Source organism: Salvelinus alpinus, chromosome 15, assembly GCF_045679555.1.
Source record: "Salvelinus alpinus chromosome 15, SLU_Salpinus.1, whole genome shotgun sequence".
NCBI lineage: Eukaryota > Metazoa > Chordata > Actinopteri > Salmoniformes > Salmonidae > Salvelinus > Salvelinus alpinus.
Window position 1 is genome coordinate 10,045,972 of NC_092100.1, and position 16,706 is coordinate 10,062,677.

Below are 16,706 nucleotides of genomic sequence, written 5' to 3' on the forward strand. Positions count from 1 at the left end.
TCCAGATATTTGCTGAAGAGACAGTGAAGGGCTTCCTAAAACAGTGGTCAGATGAGTATGAAAATATAAACTTTGATGTTTCAGTCCAGAACGATCCAAAGACTTCTACTTGTATGGTCATTCTTCAAATGATCACCAAAGCCACTGCTAAATGTTATTTTGAGTCCACTACCAGCGTGGCCACCAGTGACATTGTAGATGGCGTGTTTGATTTGGCAAGGGATACCATCAGCAGTACTGGAGAGCAGGTCCTCACCTTTAACACAAAGGTATAGTACACATACATCTTTCATGAATAACACTGCTGTTGACCTTTATGAGATATATGATTCTTTGGGTCATGGCATTGCACTGCTTCTTTGCAATTGATATGCTGTACTTTAAGATATCGAACATTTTTCAGTTTGTTTTACTGTGCCTTTTCCCACCAACCAGGGTTCCAAGAAAGTTAGTAAGAACCTCTGTCCTCAAGAGTCTCTGGAGTACCAGCCTCAGAACACTTCCCCTACTGTGTACTTTACAGGTAAGCCCTGCTGTTGTTTAGGCTGCTGCTCAGTCAAGACTAAGATATTATTACTTTACCGTTCAACTAATTCATTTGGAAAGACATTGTACTCTCCTCTGAGTTGTTACCTATGACATACTGTACTGCGGGCTGGGTGGTAGCCTAGTGGGTTAAGAGGTTGGGCCACTAACCGATAGGTTGCTGGTTCAGAATCCCTGAGCTCACTATGCAAAATCTGTCAATGTGCTCTTGAGCAAGGCACTTAATCCTAATTGCTCCTGTAAGTCGCTCTGGATAAGAGCGTCTGCTAAATTACTAAAAATGTAAATTGATGACATACTGGATGGTCTTTCTTTGCAGAGTCGATGACAAATTCTCATGGCTTCTTTGCTCCAGAGGGAAATTATGATATTGCATCGTCCTTCCCACTTGAAGAGAAGAGTCGCAAACCTTCCCTTTTCACCAGATTGTGTAGAGCCATCACGAAAGGCTTTTCCAGCCCACTCAAATCTTCAAGGAAAAGCAAATGATTTAATTAAATTCCTCATTAAAACAACAAGAGCATTCATTTGTTCAAATCAAAATCGAATCGTATTGGTCACATATGCCGAAAACAACAGGTGTAGACTTTACTGTGAGATGCTTTATTACGAGCCCATTCCCAACAATGCAGAGTTAAAAAGTAAGAAAATATTTTCTAAATAGTAACACAATAACAATAACAAGGCTATATATGTAACAGTATAACTTTAGACCGTCCCCTCGCCCCGACCCGGGCGCGAACCAGGGACCCTCTGCACACATCAACAACTGACACCCACGAAGCGTCGTTACCCATCGCTCCACAAAAGCCGCGGCCCTAGCAGAGCAAGGGGCAACACTACTTCTAGGTTTCAGAGCAAGTGACGTAACTGATTGAAACGCTATTAGCGCGTACCCGCTAACTAGCTAGCCATTTCACATCCGTTACATATACAAGGAGTACCAGTACCAACACGAAGAAAGAAAAAAAAAATGCACTTTTTCGTGAAAATGGTTTTAAAATAATTTTTTGGGCTTATCCAGATTGTCGCTAGTTCGGCATGTCACCGTTTTTTGGTCACGAAGGTGAAGAAGAAAAAAATCTGTGATTTTTCGTGAAAATGTTTTTAATATCTTTTTTTAGGCCTATCCAGAATGTCGCTAGTTCGGCATGACCGGAGTCACCGTTTTTTGTCACGAATTTGAAAAAAAATAACTGCACTTCTTAGTGAAAATGGTTTTTAATAATTTTTTAGGCTTATCCAGATTGTCGCTAGTTCGGCATGACCGAAGTCACCGTTTTTTTGTCACGAATTTGAAAAAAAATATCTGCACTTTTTAGTGAAAATGGTTTTTAATAATTTTTTAGGCTTATCCAGATTGTCGCTAGTTCTTTTTTTTGTTTTTGTCACGAATTTGAAGAGAAAAAAACCTGTACTTTTTCGTGAAAATGGTTTAAAAATAATTTTTGGGGCCTATCCAGAATGTCGCTAGTTCGGCATGTCTGGAGTCACCGTTTTTGGGTCACGAATATGAAGGGGGAAAAATCAGCACTTTTTCGTGAATTTTTTTTGACTATCTTTTTTTAGGCCTATCCAGAATGTCACTAGTTCAGCATGAACTATATATATCACCATACTATATATATATATCACCATACTATATATATATATCACCATACTATATATATCACCATACTATATACCACCACACTATATATCACCATACTATATATCACCATACTTAATATATATATCACCATACTATATATATATCACCATAATATATACCACCACACTATATATATCACCACACTATATATCACCATACTATATATATATATCTCACCATACTATATATATATATCACCATACTATATATATCACCATACTATATATATATATATATCACCATACTATATATATACCACCACACTATATATCACCATACTATATATCACCATACTATATATATATATATCACCATACTATATATATATATATCACCACACTATATATCACCATACTATATATATATATATATATATATCACAGTCCATAACGGAAAGGCTGCCGGATCCTGTTCTGGCATGATCCGGCTCAAATTAAGCACTGATTTGAAGTACCTAGGCCTCTACCTGCTGAGTATAAAGATTATTCAACTAGATTCAGTGGGCTTGTCATTCACACATTACTGATGAAAAATCAAGTACATTTGATCTAAATGTGGGTATACGAGGACATCTAGTGGTCACCGTTTTTTTTGTTTAATCCATGCCAGCTATGCACTAGCGTGCGATGCCATATATTTGACGCAGGTATTTATTTTTTAACATGTATAGTCATTGACTGGAGCAAAATATAATTGTATGAGCTATGCATCTGTGTACCGACGTTGTTGTACCCCTCTACTATCTAGCTTGGTGGGGCGATCTCATACTGCATGCCTTCTTCACTTAAATACAATGTGTCGTCATGCATTTGTGCGTGTGTAACAGTACTCTGCTTTCGTTGTGTACAATCAATCGTCGACACGAACTCCAACGTGTAGCACCAGTCATTGAGATTTATTCTGATAGGAACAGCACAAAATTGCACGTCATGCAATGCACGGCTCACCATCCAAACTCTGCACTCACGCACGCTGGTTTGGTGCTTGTTCACTGGGCTGTAGTTACCAAAATAATACAATTACAATATACAATATAATATCTTTAACAATGTACCTGATAGGAACAGCACAAAATTGCACGTCATGCAATGCACGGCTCACCATCCAAACTCTGCACTCACGCACTGTACAAAATATATGACCCCCCCACCAGACACAGTAAGTTGCTAGCTAGTATTGGCGGGAATTCTTTACAACAAAATGCACAACCAATATTCTCCAAAAAAACACTGCATCTTATTTGTGATGTTCGAATAACATTTACAAACAGATTGATATAAATTGTACATTTAAATCATCACTTGGGAGTATAAAAATCATTTTTGACGTACAGTGCTTTGCAACCAACAACTTACCGCTGGTTTGGTGCTTGTTCACTGGGACGATTCTAACTGAAACATCCTCCCTCGTAAGCAAGCTACGCAAACCAGCCAATAAGATGCCATGTTGAGTAGGTGAAGGCAAGACAAAACTAAAACCAAAAACCCATTGGCTTAACAATAAAGTGGCAAGGGGAATCACCAATAGAACCCTGTTACAAGTGCACGCTATTAACGGTCATATCTGTCTTGCTAGCTAATTTAGCTAGCTCATCAACCAGTATTTTATACGCTATTTCTGCACGATAGCACTTATTAAAGCCTTGAAACTCATAGGGACCTCACTGTCACCACTGGTCATCTAGCTAGCTCTTATTTAGCAGCAGGGTTGCATCCGTTTCCATTGGATTTGACAGTTTGTTAGGCTGGCTAATGGGTAGCTAATTCCCTAAAGCGAACTTCTTATCATGTAACAGCCTATGCTGACTAGCGTCGCTAGCAACAAACACATCGTACTGAACTGATGGCAAAATCACGTTTCTAAACTGTAGTAGCTATTTATGTTTTGTTTGTTTGTTTTTTGCTTAATGACATTGCGAATATAATCATTTTTGTCATTTAACTACCGGTATGTATCTAATCCGGTTTCGGCATGAGAAAAATATTAATCCCAAATTCCCGCGAGAATTTGCGCACTAACGGATACTGGGCAATAGAAATCAGAGATCCGGTCACGAATGCGGAGCCACTCCCGAAAATAACAAGGCGTTTGTGACACTTTCATGCGTTCCAATTTTGTCATAATTGTCTGTAGGTTCTAAATTGTCTATCAGCTTGGCTGTCCTTCAGAAAGTAGCTGATTCTTGTACTCTACAGCTGTATTTTCCTACAGTTAATAATAACACTAGCAACAAAACAGATTTAATTCCTTAAAATGATATTGCCAGATGGAAGAAAATAATAAGGTAGGCCTAAACTGTAATATGATATACCTTAAAGACTGCTTGTGTTTGATCCTGAATCCAGTTGCCCCTCTTGTACTGGGATAAAACAATAGGGAACCCATTAACCTTTTGGAGGCGTGCATGTGTTTTGCAGACACACCTGGGTTCTAGACTGGCTGAGGTTAACATTTTAGGAAAGCCTGGGTTTTTAAATCCCGGTGAAAGCAGATATGACAAGGTTTGTCAATGTCATGTTGCCCTCCTATTTAGAGGAAACTAGCAAAAAGGATAATTTTGCGTCTCTTAATCCACATTTTCTAGGAAAAAAACATGTTCATGCATTAGGGCTGGTGGGCTGCATACATATTGGTCAAATGTAAATTGTGTGTGGGGGAGGGGAGGGGGTGGTAGTGGATAAAATGGGGTATAGGCCTACACTGTTTTCAACCTCTAAACTCTGGATGTTTACTAACTTTGGGAAGTTGGAAACACAAGCATCTTAATATAAAATAGGTTGAATTTGTACCTTTGAAACAATGTCAGATTTTCAACATTATATACACTTTCAGAAAAAAAACAATAGGCTGGGCAGCACCTCAGCCCGGAATCGAACCCCATCAAGGGTTTTAACTACACCCAGCCCTGCTTAGCTTTGATATGTCACTGACTACTACCAATATGCTATTGTGAGAATTATTATTGAGAGATCTCTTAATAACAAAATATATTCAGTGTTAATATCGAAGTCATTCCAAGGGGCAGGTTTGACAAAGCAAATGAGATGTAACCATACTTTGTAAAAGCCTATATAGCATTTGCAAAGTCATCAACAGCTATTGTTTCAATTCAACCCAGAGTTCAACTAATAGACAATGCATACAGTATAGGCCTAGTGTCTCAAGCTTTGGTTGATTTCACATTGAATCTTCAAGTTAATCATTAACATTTTGGATTCACGTCTCCATCTCAACCAAAAATCTAAGTTAAAGAATAGGACTAAATCAAATCAAACTTGATTTAAAGTGCATTTAAAGTTTGATTTGATTTAATTTAGTCCTGTTCTTTAACTTCGATTTTTGGTTGAGATGGAGACGTGAATCTAACATGTAAATGATTAATTTTTAGACAAACTGGAATTAAAGCCATACTAAGTCAGTGGCACAGAAGGAACTATCCAAGCAGAAGATACTTCTCCTTCAAATGTTGATATTTGGTTTCGTTGTCAACCAAACACAATTCAATATTACTTTAGTAATACAGTAGATAGGCTGAACTTTAGGCTAACTTACAAACTAATGGAACAGTATTTATTCAACCTTAAAATGAGTAACACATTTTGACAAAGCGTGCATGTTCAAGGTAGTGACATGTGTAACTCTGTGTTGTTGTTTTTGGTCGCACTGCTTTGCTTCATCTTGGCCAGGTCGCAGTTGTAAATGAGAACTTGTTCTCAACTGGCCTACCTGGTTAAATAAAGGTGAAAAAAAAGAACAAAAAAAATAGCATTCTAAGGTCGCAGATCGGTGGAAATCTTCCCAATTGCTATAATAATCTGCGCAGAATCTCAAACAGCATTGATCACTTGCACCATGCTCTTCTAATGTAATCTCAACTACAATCCAGGTCATTTGGTTGTACTATTAGATAAAGCACATTGATAACACATTTAAGTTGTTGTATGAGTACAAAATATCTGACATTGTATTCCCATTTGAACTTTGTTGTGCTTTTAAATGGTTCAAAGCGCTGTGATAACACATTTAGATGATAACTAAACCAGAAATCAGACATTGTTTTTCCATTGGAATTTGGTTGTGCTTTTAGATGGTTGAACGCATAGTGATAACACATTGTTTAATTCCCAAACTTCTCATTATCTTTTTGAGTGGATGAATAAAGGTTAAAATCTCATTGATCAACATCTCAACCAAATATTACCCAAATTTCCACATTGAAATGACATGGTGTGCCCAGTGGGATGTGTCTACATTGCTGAGGCTTGTTTACTCATTGACTTCAAGTAGAGCATTGTTGGTGAATCTGAATAAAAGCCTAATAAAATTGTCCCACCCCCCCAGCTTGGGCAGCACTGCTACACTGCTTTTTTATAGTGACAAAGTGTTTGTGACACGTGCATGTGTTCCAATGATGTCATAATTATCTGGAGGTTCCATGTTGTCTATCAGCTTGGCTGTCCTTCAGAAAGCAGCTAATATTTGTACTCCACAGATGTATTTTCATGCAGCTAATAATACCAGCAGAACTAAGGTAATTGATCAGATCCATCAACATAACCCACTGGGCACAGACGTCAGTTTAACATCTGGTTTTGATTTCAAGTTTGGTTGTTGTTAATTAACGTGAATTCAATGTAAAATCAACAAAACTTTTCACCATGTTACTGGATTTAGGTTAAAAGTTGGGTGAAGAAAAGACTAAATGCCTTGCAAGTTGATTACTTTTTGCAAATCGAAATAGTTTTCTACGTTGATTAAATATCATCACATAGCTTTTTGGGGGTTGAAATGATGTGGAAACAACGTTGATTCAACCAGTTTTTGCCCAGTGGGAAATGGTTCGGTTCACATACAGTCACTTTGTTTCAGCTTGAGAGATCATCCCGGACTTTGCCCCCTCTGCTGTAGCTGAGACGTCCCTGGAAGACATAGTCTTATTGTTCTATGATGTTTCTGACACTGAGACAGTCAGGTAAGGCCACTCACACTCTGTCCAGTTAGATTGTTGTGTGGAGATTAAGAGAGAGAGACTAATAAGAGAGAACTTGTTATGGGGCAGGTCAGGCATCATTCTTGGAGTCATTTGTAGGGTCAAGTCCCCAGCAGATCTATTTGAACCCCTCATTATTTGTGGCCATGTATTAACTACTAAGTGAGTCTTTGACATGAAGACAGTGGTTAGATTCTGCCATTGGGATTGCTCTGATGTTGTTTCCATTCTCTCCTGGTTATGACCATAGAGCCTTGTCCCAGTCTCTAGACCTGCCTGTCTGTGTGGTGGATGACCTCCTGCCCTCTGAAGCTGTCAATGAGATGGTAAGTTGACCTTTTGAGTTGACCGTCATTTCATATTTCAACATTAATTCAATAAAATGTTATAGTGATGCTATCATTGGAAATGTTGAAGTACCACAACCATCTCTGTTGTGTTGCAGTTGTTTAATTGGTCCAACGTTGCCAATGCTCCTCCACTCTTTAACAGTTAATCATTATTTCACTATGATATTTGTTGTATATTAAGTTTGATATTAAGTTGATTATTTGCAATATAATTACATTTCTACCAGGAGCAGAGCAATTCTGCCAGGAGCAGAGCAACCTCAGTGATGGAAACCACAGAAGAGGGGAAGCTCAACAGTGTGGAAGATCTGACACTTATGGACTTCCTTCAAAACCTGACTGAGAAGTATGTTCTGTTTTCTTTGGTACTATCACTCCTTCAAGGAAATAGGATCAAATTAGAAACTGATTCATTGGAGAGAAAAAAATTCAGTGCTAGAAAAGTTGTCACATTGCAATTTTGCCAAAACAACTGACACAAAGCAAGTATAACTTCACCGTCAGGCAAATATTTAAATAAAAACAATTCTGCCACGCATCCTGATATGACAACATTTCTAAGGCATCCGGATATGACAACATTTCTAAGGCATCCGGATATGACAACATTTCTAAGGCATCCGGATATGACAACATTTCTAAGGCATCCTGATATGACAACATTTCTAAGGCATCCTGATATGACAACATTTCTAAGGCATCCTGATATGACAACATTTCTAAGGCATCCTGATATGATAACATTTCTAAAGCATCCTGATATGACAACATTTCTAAGGCATCCTGATATGACAACATTTCTAACAATATTGTTTTCAGGCAATGGAGGGGGATTCGTGAGGGCATGTTTGACCCGGTAAGATCATGTTACTGACAATTTAATCAGATTACCATGAAAACTCTGCCTAATGTTTAACCTTGTTCATAAGCTTTTGAAAGATGCACTATGCAACATTTTAAAACACTTCTTCTGTTTCTGGAATACAGCTGACAAAACAACAGCTTGCCGGCTTGTGTCTGAGGATTGACCAGTTTTTATCGGACAAGCTGATGCAGATCATCATCCCAGGTCTTTACGAACTACTGGGCATCCAAGATGCTGCTGCCTCTCAATTGTCACAGAGATCTCTCACAGCGTCACTCACCAGCCTGTTAGACGATAAGGCTAAAACCAAATCCCGAGTGAGATTTACTGAGGCTGGTGTACCTAAGAGGCCAGGCAGTCGAAAGTCTTACAATAGCTTTCGCATCCCGACTCCCTACCCTTCCTCCAACTGTATGGAGCAAAAAGAGGAAGAAGAGCAGGAATCACAACAACTTAAGTTCAAGGAGTTTTACCTGACTAAGGAGATGGGCAGTCTGGGCAGTGGAAGCTACCTGCCCAAGGGGGCCATGAGGTATGTTCTTAAAGGGAAATGTAACAACTTCATATTCATCTCCAGCATCACCATATGTGGAAATTACACATTTCCCTGCTTTGTAGTAAAAAAAGATAGAGGAACGTAACTGTTTCCAATAGTGCTGAGAGATTACTGCTTTTTGAGGTTGATTTGGTTTCGATTCAAATATTTAAAAAATAATCACGGTTTTCGATTTCAGTAATTTTTTTAGATATTGAATGCACTATGGATTATGTGGGTTGAATGCTGTAACAACACAGAATAAAAATATTAATAAAAGTCCCATTTGGGTAGTGACTGCCCATTACTGCTTATCACTTATTAACCATCATTTACTTTCTCATATCAAATATTTATTTGATTACTTTATTATTTAATTCCAAGTCATCAACTCATCTCTATAGAGCTGCTGCCTATGCTGTCTGACAAAATCACTATTTTAGTAGTTCTTCTAAGTAAATAAGGCATACTTTTATGACTGCTGAATACCAACTATCAATCACTTAGATCATGTATTTCCAGGTAGAGAAACCTCACAAAGCAACTGCTTTTTATCGCTCTCACGCATTCTCTCGTCTCTCTGTCTCAGTCAATGAGGTCACCGTATCTGCTCCACACAGAGTGAACAAATAAGCGGGCGTGCAATGGATTATGGGAATGAGTGACCATATTTTCTGTTCTACACTATGTAGAATATTGGCCTGTTGGAAACTACAACTCCCTACTACATTGCATAGTTCGTGCTTGATCTGATTTATCTCTACAGAAACTGAGCATCGAGCTCACAGAAGAAGAAAATAAATAAATATATGGAATTCAAATAATTGAGCCGACGTCGGTCAATTAATTGTTTAAAAACCAAAAAATAACAAAAATGTTGGTTAAATGCTCAGCTCTAGATTCTAATGACATCATCAGTGTGCATCGTGTGATTTTAACCAATTATGAGTAGGCATAGCCTACTAATTGGTTGATGATGTCATAGAAAACACTTATCTTCCTCTTTTTTACTACAAAACATAGAAATGCCAATTTTTCACATATGCTGATGTTGGGGTGGTGCTGGAGATGATAAATATGAAGTTGAAACATTTAGACATTTCCCTTTAACATTTCTTCAAACTGCCTGGTATTTACGATTGTCCTTGAAGTTATTAGAAGTTACAGTATTTGAAGTTTATAGCAATTTGGATTTTGCAGAGGATAGATATTGCCAGGATAGATAGATATCTACAGGCCAGTTTCAATACAAATTACTTTTACAAAAAACATTTTATTGGGCTTTAGAAATTAAGCAGTTAGGCTGACATCACACTAAGGTTTTTTCTCAGAGAAACGGCAGTGTTTTCCTCATTGTTTTCAATGGTGCAGATGTATTTGACACACTGAACGTGCATCACAGCCTTACATATTATTTGTTTGACTTTGATGATATCTGTTTTTTGTTCAAGGTCTCAAACCTCTCTGTCTGAGGTGCAGAAGAAAACAACCAACTCTGAGTCTCTACATGTCCTTTTAGGTCTCTCAGAGGACACCCTCGTCACCTGTGTGCAGGACAGCCTGCAAGGTTCTCTCTCCAAACTTGCATGCATGTCCGATTCTCCATCTGGAAGTGCAGGCTCTATGATGCTAATCTCTGCTGTAATGGCAGAGTTGGCTAAAGATGTCAAGTCGGCCGTATCACTGGTCGTTAAGAGTGCCTCCGCAAGTCAAACCTCTCTAGTGACATCTGGAAGAAGGGGAGACTCGGAGACCAAGGTGACTGAAAGCATGGTGAGAGAGCTGGCTGCTAAACTTGAAAAAGTTGACCAAGAGAGCAAGAGTCTAACAGGGCAAGTCATGAGCACCATCTCTGACACAAAGGTGGCTTTTGTTGACGAGAACGAACAGAGTTTGCTGGAAGTTCTGAAGGACAAGATCACGTTTTTGGCATCGCATGTTGGCTTCATTGACGATCTTGATGCCCTGATAAGGAAATACGAGAGCAGCTACAATATTAGTGAATCTGGTTCCTCCTGCACGCTCACATCTAAGAGCATCCAAAAACTCTCCAGCCGGCTGTTTCTAACATCAGCAATGCAAGCAGTGAGTGGAGTTCTTGCCAAAAAAGTCAGTAGTTTGAGCTTTCCTAGTTCAGTCGTTCAGTCTGAGTTAACAGGTGCTGTATCAGGTCAAACATTGTCTGGCATTGTAAAGACAGAGTCAATTCACCCAGTGGGCTCAGCAGCGTCAGTAGTTGTTAAGACTTTCGTGTCAGATATGAAGTCCTTGGCTGAATCTGAAGAGAGTCCGCAACAGAAGAGTGCCTGGTCTGCTGCTGCTCATATCTACCACAGCATCCAAAACAACTTGAAAGATTATTTCGGCAAGCTTCAGCGATGTGCCTTAAAGAGCATTGTCACATCTGATGACAACATCACAAATGCTGAGTTTAAGGAGACAGTTCCACTTCCTTGCTTAGACATGAAATATAGGCCCAGTAAGAGTGAGCCTCAGTTGCCAGAGTCCACTGGTGAAGTTACTTTACAAAGAGGCCTAAGTGAGAGCTCAAAACTTCTTTGGGCACAAACTGACTCAGAAGAAAGCAAGCTCCTTCTGACAACTTGCACCAAAGAAGTCATCTCAGAGCTTCTGGTCTTGTACAACACTGAGATGTCAAAGGAGGACCCCCTGTACACTGTTGGAGAAAAAGGATCAGACTTCTCTATTGAGAGACAACAATTTGTAGAAGGTGTTCTGGCTCAGCTTGGGGATATCTCCCATTCCAGGGCCTCATCATCAATAGTATGTGAGTTCCCCTCTCAAATTGAGGACAGCAGAAGTAATGCCACAGCTTCTTTGACCAGTCTGTTAAATTGCATGAAAAAACTCTCAAGTGAGGAATTCAAGAGAAACGCCACTCAAGCAGTGAGTGAGTTCCTAGTTGAAAAGTCCACCAGTAGCTTAACTAGTGCAAAGCCTGCTTATTCTGTAGCGTCCAGGTCTGGTTCCATTCAAAACCGGTACACATGGTCAAAGGATATTTGTGCAGATTCTGCTGCCTTTGGCATCATTGACACATTTGTGGAAGACCTGCAGAGCTTGGCGCAACCTGCAGAAGTAGAGGAGAGAGAACCTGACCTCCTGGAAAAAGCACAAAAGCTACAGAGCAGGATCTGGTCAGCTACCACTAGTTTATATAACAATATTAAGAAGACATTAAAGGACTTCACCATTCACCAGCGGAGGTCAGACATGCTGAGCAGAATGTCCAGTCATATACCCACAGAGGACTCTGAACATCTTGGGACTAAGGAGCACATTTGTTTGGCAAGCCAGGACTTGAGGCAAGCTAGTAAGAGTGTGCCTCACTTGCCCAGTTTGAACCTTGAAGTGGCTCTACACAGGGGTGTCAGCGAGAGTTCAAAACTTCTCTGGACTGAAACAGACGAGGCTCTACTGACCAATAGTACCAAAGAGGTCATTTCAACTATCTTGACCTCATGCGAGGATCAGACATCAAATGCACCTTGCTTCTCCACAGTAGGAAAGAAAATATCTGATATGTCCCTTGAGGTCAACGTGTTGGTAGGTGGTGTTCTGTCTCAGCTGAATAACATCTCCTGGTCAAGGTCCCCAACACCATGTGAAGACATGTTTGAACGTCTCCAAGATTCTCCTGAGCGAACCTCTCCAGTAAGTCTAGATTGCAGCGCGGCTGCCTCCAAAGGCATTGCATCTTCCCATAGTCTTTCAACAAAGAGCCTCCAGGAACTCTCTAGTCATGAGTTCCAAACCAAAGCTGAGAAAGGAGTGAGTGAGGTCCTCTCTAGATCATTTAACATTGTGGAGGAAGGTACAACAGATCAGTCTGTATCTACATCCACCACATCTACTGATATTATACAAACCATGGTGAAGGACCAGCAGGAGCTCACCCAGACCACCCATTCATCTGACATGGTATCTGGAACCTCCCTGCTCACCACTGGACAGGTTTCTGAGAAAAGGATCTGGTCTGTTGCTCGTAACATCTACCACAGTCTGCAAAGTAAGATTAAGCAGATTATCAGAAAAGATCTTCAAAGATCAGACACAACTTTTGATTCAATCAAAATGTTTACATATCAAAGCAGTTCTGCATCACTGAGAGCTAATCTCGGCCATCTTGAGGTCAACCAGAGCAGTGTTACACCTGGTGGAAAAGATGCCTGTGTGGACATTCCGCATAAATTATTACCTAAAACCACTGAGCTCTCAGGATCCATGCTGGAGGATATTGGCACGATCCGTTGTAGGAGTGCTGCCAGCCAAAAGACAAGAAAGCCCTCTTCTTCACGCTCCTCCATCTCTCCAACACCTACTTCAAAATCAAGGCAGTCGCAATGGCACTTTGCTTTACCCGGGACTCCCATACCCACTGAGTTTCCTGCTCAGATTGACTTTCCCATTGTAAGAAACACAATCATTGAGGACTTCATTCACACAGAGGACTTACTTCCTCTAACCTTTGTTGACAAAGTCAGGCAAGCTGCTGGGGTGGTAGTGAACATTATGGTGGAAAGTGTTGAGAACACACAGGAAAATGGACAGGGTGCTTCTCATCTTGACGACCTCCGTTCTGCTGTTAGGAAATTGAGAAAAATAATTTCCACTTGGACCATCCACATTTTCAGTCATGAATTGGTGGATAAAGTGATAGCCATTCAGGACAGCCACAGCACTCCACATGTCTTAACATTGGAAGCAGCCAAAAGTGTTTCAGACTCCATTCTTTCAAGGCTGAAATGGGGAAAGGAACAATGTGCCATATCCAAGAAGCTCTCCTCCCATCTTCTCCAGATATTTGCTGAAGAGACAGTGAAGGCCTTCCTAAAACAGTGGTCAGATGAGTATGAAAATATAAACTTTAATGTTTCAGTCCAGAACGATCCAAAGACTTCTACTTGTATGGTCATTCTTCAAATGATCACCAAAGCCACTGCTAAATGTTATTTTGAGTCCACTACCAGCGTGGCCACCAGTGACATTGTAGATGGCGTGTTTGATTTGGCAAGGGATACCATCAGCAGTACTGGAGAGCAGGTCCTCACCTTTAACACAAAGGTATAGTACACATACATCTTTCATGAATAACACTGCTGTTGACCTTTATGAGATATATGATTCTTTGGGTCATGGCATTGCACTGCTTCTTTGCAATTGATATGCTGTACTTTAAGATATCGAACAATTTTCCAGTTTGTTTTACTGTGCCTTTTCCCACCAACCAGGGTTCCAAGAAAGTTAGTAAGAACCTCTGTCCTCAAGAGTGTCTGGAGTACCAGCCTCAGAACACTTCCCCTACTGTGTACTTTACAGGTAAGCCCTGCTGTTGTTTAGGCTGCTGCTCAGTCAAGACTAAGATATTATTACTTTACCGTTCAACTAATTCATTTGGAAAGACATTGTACTCTCCTCTGAGTTGTTACCTATGACATACTGTACTGCGGGCTGGGTGGTAGCCTAGTGGGTTAAGAGGTTGGGCCAGTAACCGATAGGTTGCTGGTTCAGAATCCCTGAGCTCACTATGCAAAATCTGTCAATGTGCTCTTGAGCAAGGCACTTAATCCTAATTGCTCCTGTAAGTCGCTCTGGATAAGAGCGTCTGCTAAATGACTAAAAATGTAAATTGATGACATACTGGATGGTCTTTCTTTGCAGAGTCGATGACAAATTCTCATGGCTCCTTTGCTCCAGAGGGAAATTATGATATTGCATCGTCCTTCCCACTTGAAGAGAAGAGTCGCAAACCTTCCCTTTTCACCAGATTGTGTAGAGCCATCACGAAAGGCTTTTCCAGCCCATTCAAATCTTCAAGGAAAAGCAAATGATTTAATTAAATTCCTCATTAAAACAACAAGAGCATTCATTTGTTCAAATCAAAATCGAATCGTATTGGTCACATATGCCGAAAACAACAGGTGTAGACTTTACTGTGAGATGCTTTATTACGAGCCCATTCCCAACAATGCAGAGTTAAAAAGTAAGAAAATATTTTCTAAATAGTAACACAATAACAATAACAAGGCTATATATGTAACAGTATAACTTTAGACCGTCCCCTCGCCCCGACCCGGGCGCGAACCAGGGACCCTCTGCACACATCAACAACTGACACCCACGAAGCGTCGTTACCCATCGCTCCACAAAAGCCGCGGCCCTTGCAGAGCAAGGGGCAACACTACTTCTAGGTTTCAGAGCAAGTGACGTAACTGATTGAAACGCTATTAGCGCGTACCCGCTAACTAGCTAGCCATTTCACATCCTTTACATATACAAGGAGTACCAGTACCAACAAGAAAAAATGCACTTTTTCGTGAAAATGTTTTTAATATCTTTTTTTAGGCCTATCCAGAATGTCGCTAGTTCGGCATGACCGGAGTCACCGTTTTTTTGTCACGAATTTGAAGAGAAAAAAACCTGTACTTTTTCGTGAAAATGGTTTTTAATTTTTTTGGGGGGCCTATCCAGAATGTCGCTAGTTCGGCATGACCAGAGTCACCGTTTTTGGGTCACGAATTTGAAGGGGAAAAAATCAGCACTTTTTCGTGAAAATGTTTTCAATATCTTTTTTTAGGCCTATCCAGAATGTCACTAGTTCAGCATGAACTATATATATATCACCATACCATATATATATATCACCATACTATATATATATATCACCATACTATATACCACCACACTATATACCACCACACTATATATCACCATACTTAATATATATATCACCATACTATATATATATATCACCATAATATATACCACCATAATATATACCACCACACTATATATATATCACCATACTATATATATATCACCATACTATATACAGTGGGGAGAACAAGTATTTGATACACTGACGATTTTGCAGGTTTTCCTACTTACAAAGCATGTAGAGGTCTGTAATTTTTATCATAGGTACACTTCAACTATGAGAGACGGAATCTAAAACAAAAATCCAGAAAATCACATTGTATGATTTTTAAGTAATTAATTTGCATTTTATTGCATGACATAAGTATTTGATACATCAGAAAAGCAGAACTTAATATTTGGTACAGAAACCTTTGTTTGCAATTACAGAGATCATACGTTTCCTGTAGTTCTTGACTAGGTTTGCACACACTGCAGCAGGGATTTTGGCCCACTCCTCCCTACAGATCTTCTCCAGATCCTTCAGGTTTCGGGGCTGTCGCTGGGCAATACGGACTTTCAGCTCCCTCCAAAGATTTTCTATTGGGTTCAGGTCTGGAGACTGGCTAGGCCACTCCAGGACCTTGAGATGCTTCTTACGGAGCCACTCCTTAGTTGCCATGGCTGTGTGCTTCGTGTCGTTGTCATGCTGGAAGACCCAGCCACGACCCATCTTCAATGCTCTTACTGAGGGAAGGAGGTTGTTGGCCAAGATCTCGCGATACATGGCCCCATCCATCCTCCCCTCAATACGGTGCAGTCGTCCTGTCCCCTTTGCAGAAAAGCATCCCCAAAGAATGATGTTTCCACCTCCATGCTTCACGGTTGGGATGGTGTTCTTGGGGTTGTACTCATCCTTCTTCTTCCTCCAAACACGGCGAGTGGATTTTAGACCAAAAAGCTCTATTTTTGTCTCATCAGACCACATGACCTTCTTCCATTCCTCCTCTGGATCATCCAGATGGTCATTGGCAAACTTCAGACGGGCCTGGACATGCGCTGGCTTGAGCAGGGGGACCTTGCGTGCGCTGCAGGATTTTAATCCATGACGG

General features: G+C 40.1%; 1 protein-coding gene and 2 long non-coding RNA genes across 3 annotated transcripts; all 3 read left to right on the plus strand.

The window, feature by feature from the left end:
* The first annotated feature begins 131 nt into the window (after window positions 1-131).
* On the plus strand, window positions 132-1,061 carry LOC139539464 (uncharacterized). Its single transcript, XR_011667952.1, has 3 exons — window positions 132-269; window positions 436-523; window positions 866-1,061. It is a non-coding gene; the product is annotated as an uncharacterized lncRNA (long non-coding RNA).
* Window positions 1,062-6,939: 5,878 nt separating this feature from the next.
* LOC139539466 (uncharacterized) lies at window positions 6,940-7,876 on the plus strand. The gene is made up of 3 exons (XR_011667953.1): window positions 6,940-7,169; window positions 7,438-7,513; window positions 7,765-7,876. It is a non-coding gene; the product is annotated as an uncharacterized lncRNA (long non-coding RNA).
* Window positions 7,877-8,501: 625 nt separating this feature from the next.
* On the plus strand, window positions 8,502-15,177 carry LOC139539465 (serine-rich adhesin for platelets-like). Its single transcript, XM_071342438.1, has 4 exons — window positions 8,502-8,934; window positions 10,389-14,022; window positions 14,190-14,277; window positions 14,620-15,177. Exons 1-4 carry the CDS (start codon window positions 8,588-8,590, stop codon window positions 14,787-14,789), a joined length of 4,239 nt encoding a protein of 1,412 aa, XP_071198539.1. The 5' UTR covers window positions 8,502-8,587; the 3' UTR covers window positions 14,790-15,177.
* The last annotated feature ends 1,529 nt before the right edge of the window (window positions 15,178-16,706 follow it).

Excerpts from the sequence above, each read along its gene's own strand:
- LOC139539465 (XM_071342438.1), top strand. The coding sequence starts at position 8,588 with ATGCAGATCATCATCCCAGGTCTTTACGAACTACTGGGCATCCAAGAT. Across the intron at positions 8,935-10,388 it reads CTGCCCAAGGGGGCCATGAG|GTCTCAAACCTCTCTGTCTG; the intron begins GTATGTTCTTAA and ends TTTTTGTTCAAG. Across the intron at positions 14,023-14,189 it reads TCCTCACCTTTAACACAAAG|GGTTCCAAGAAAGTTAGTAA; the intron begins GTATAGTACACA and ends CCCACCAACCAG.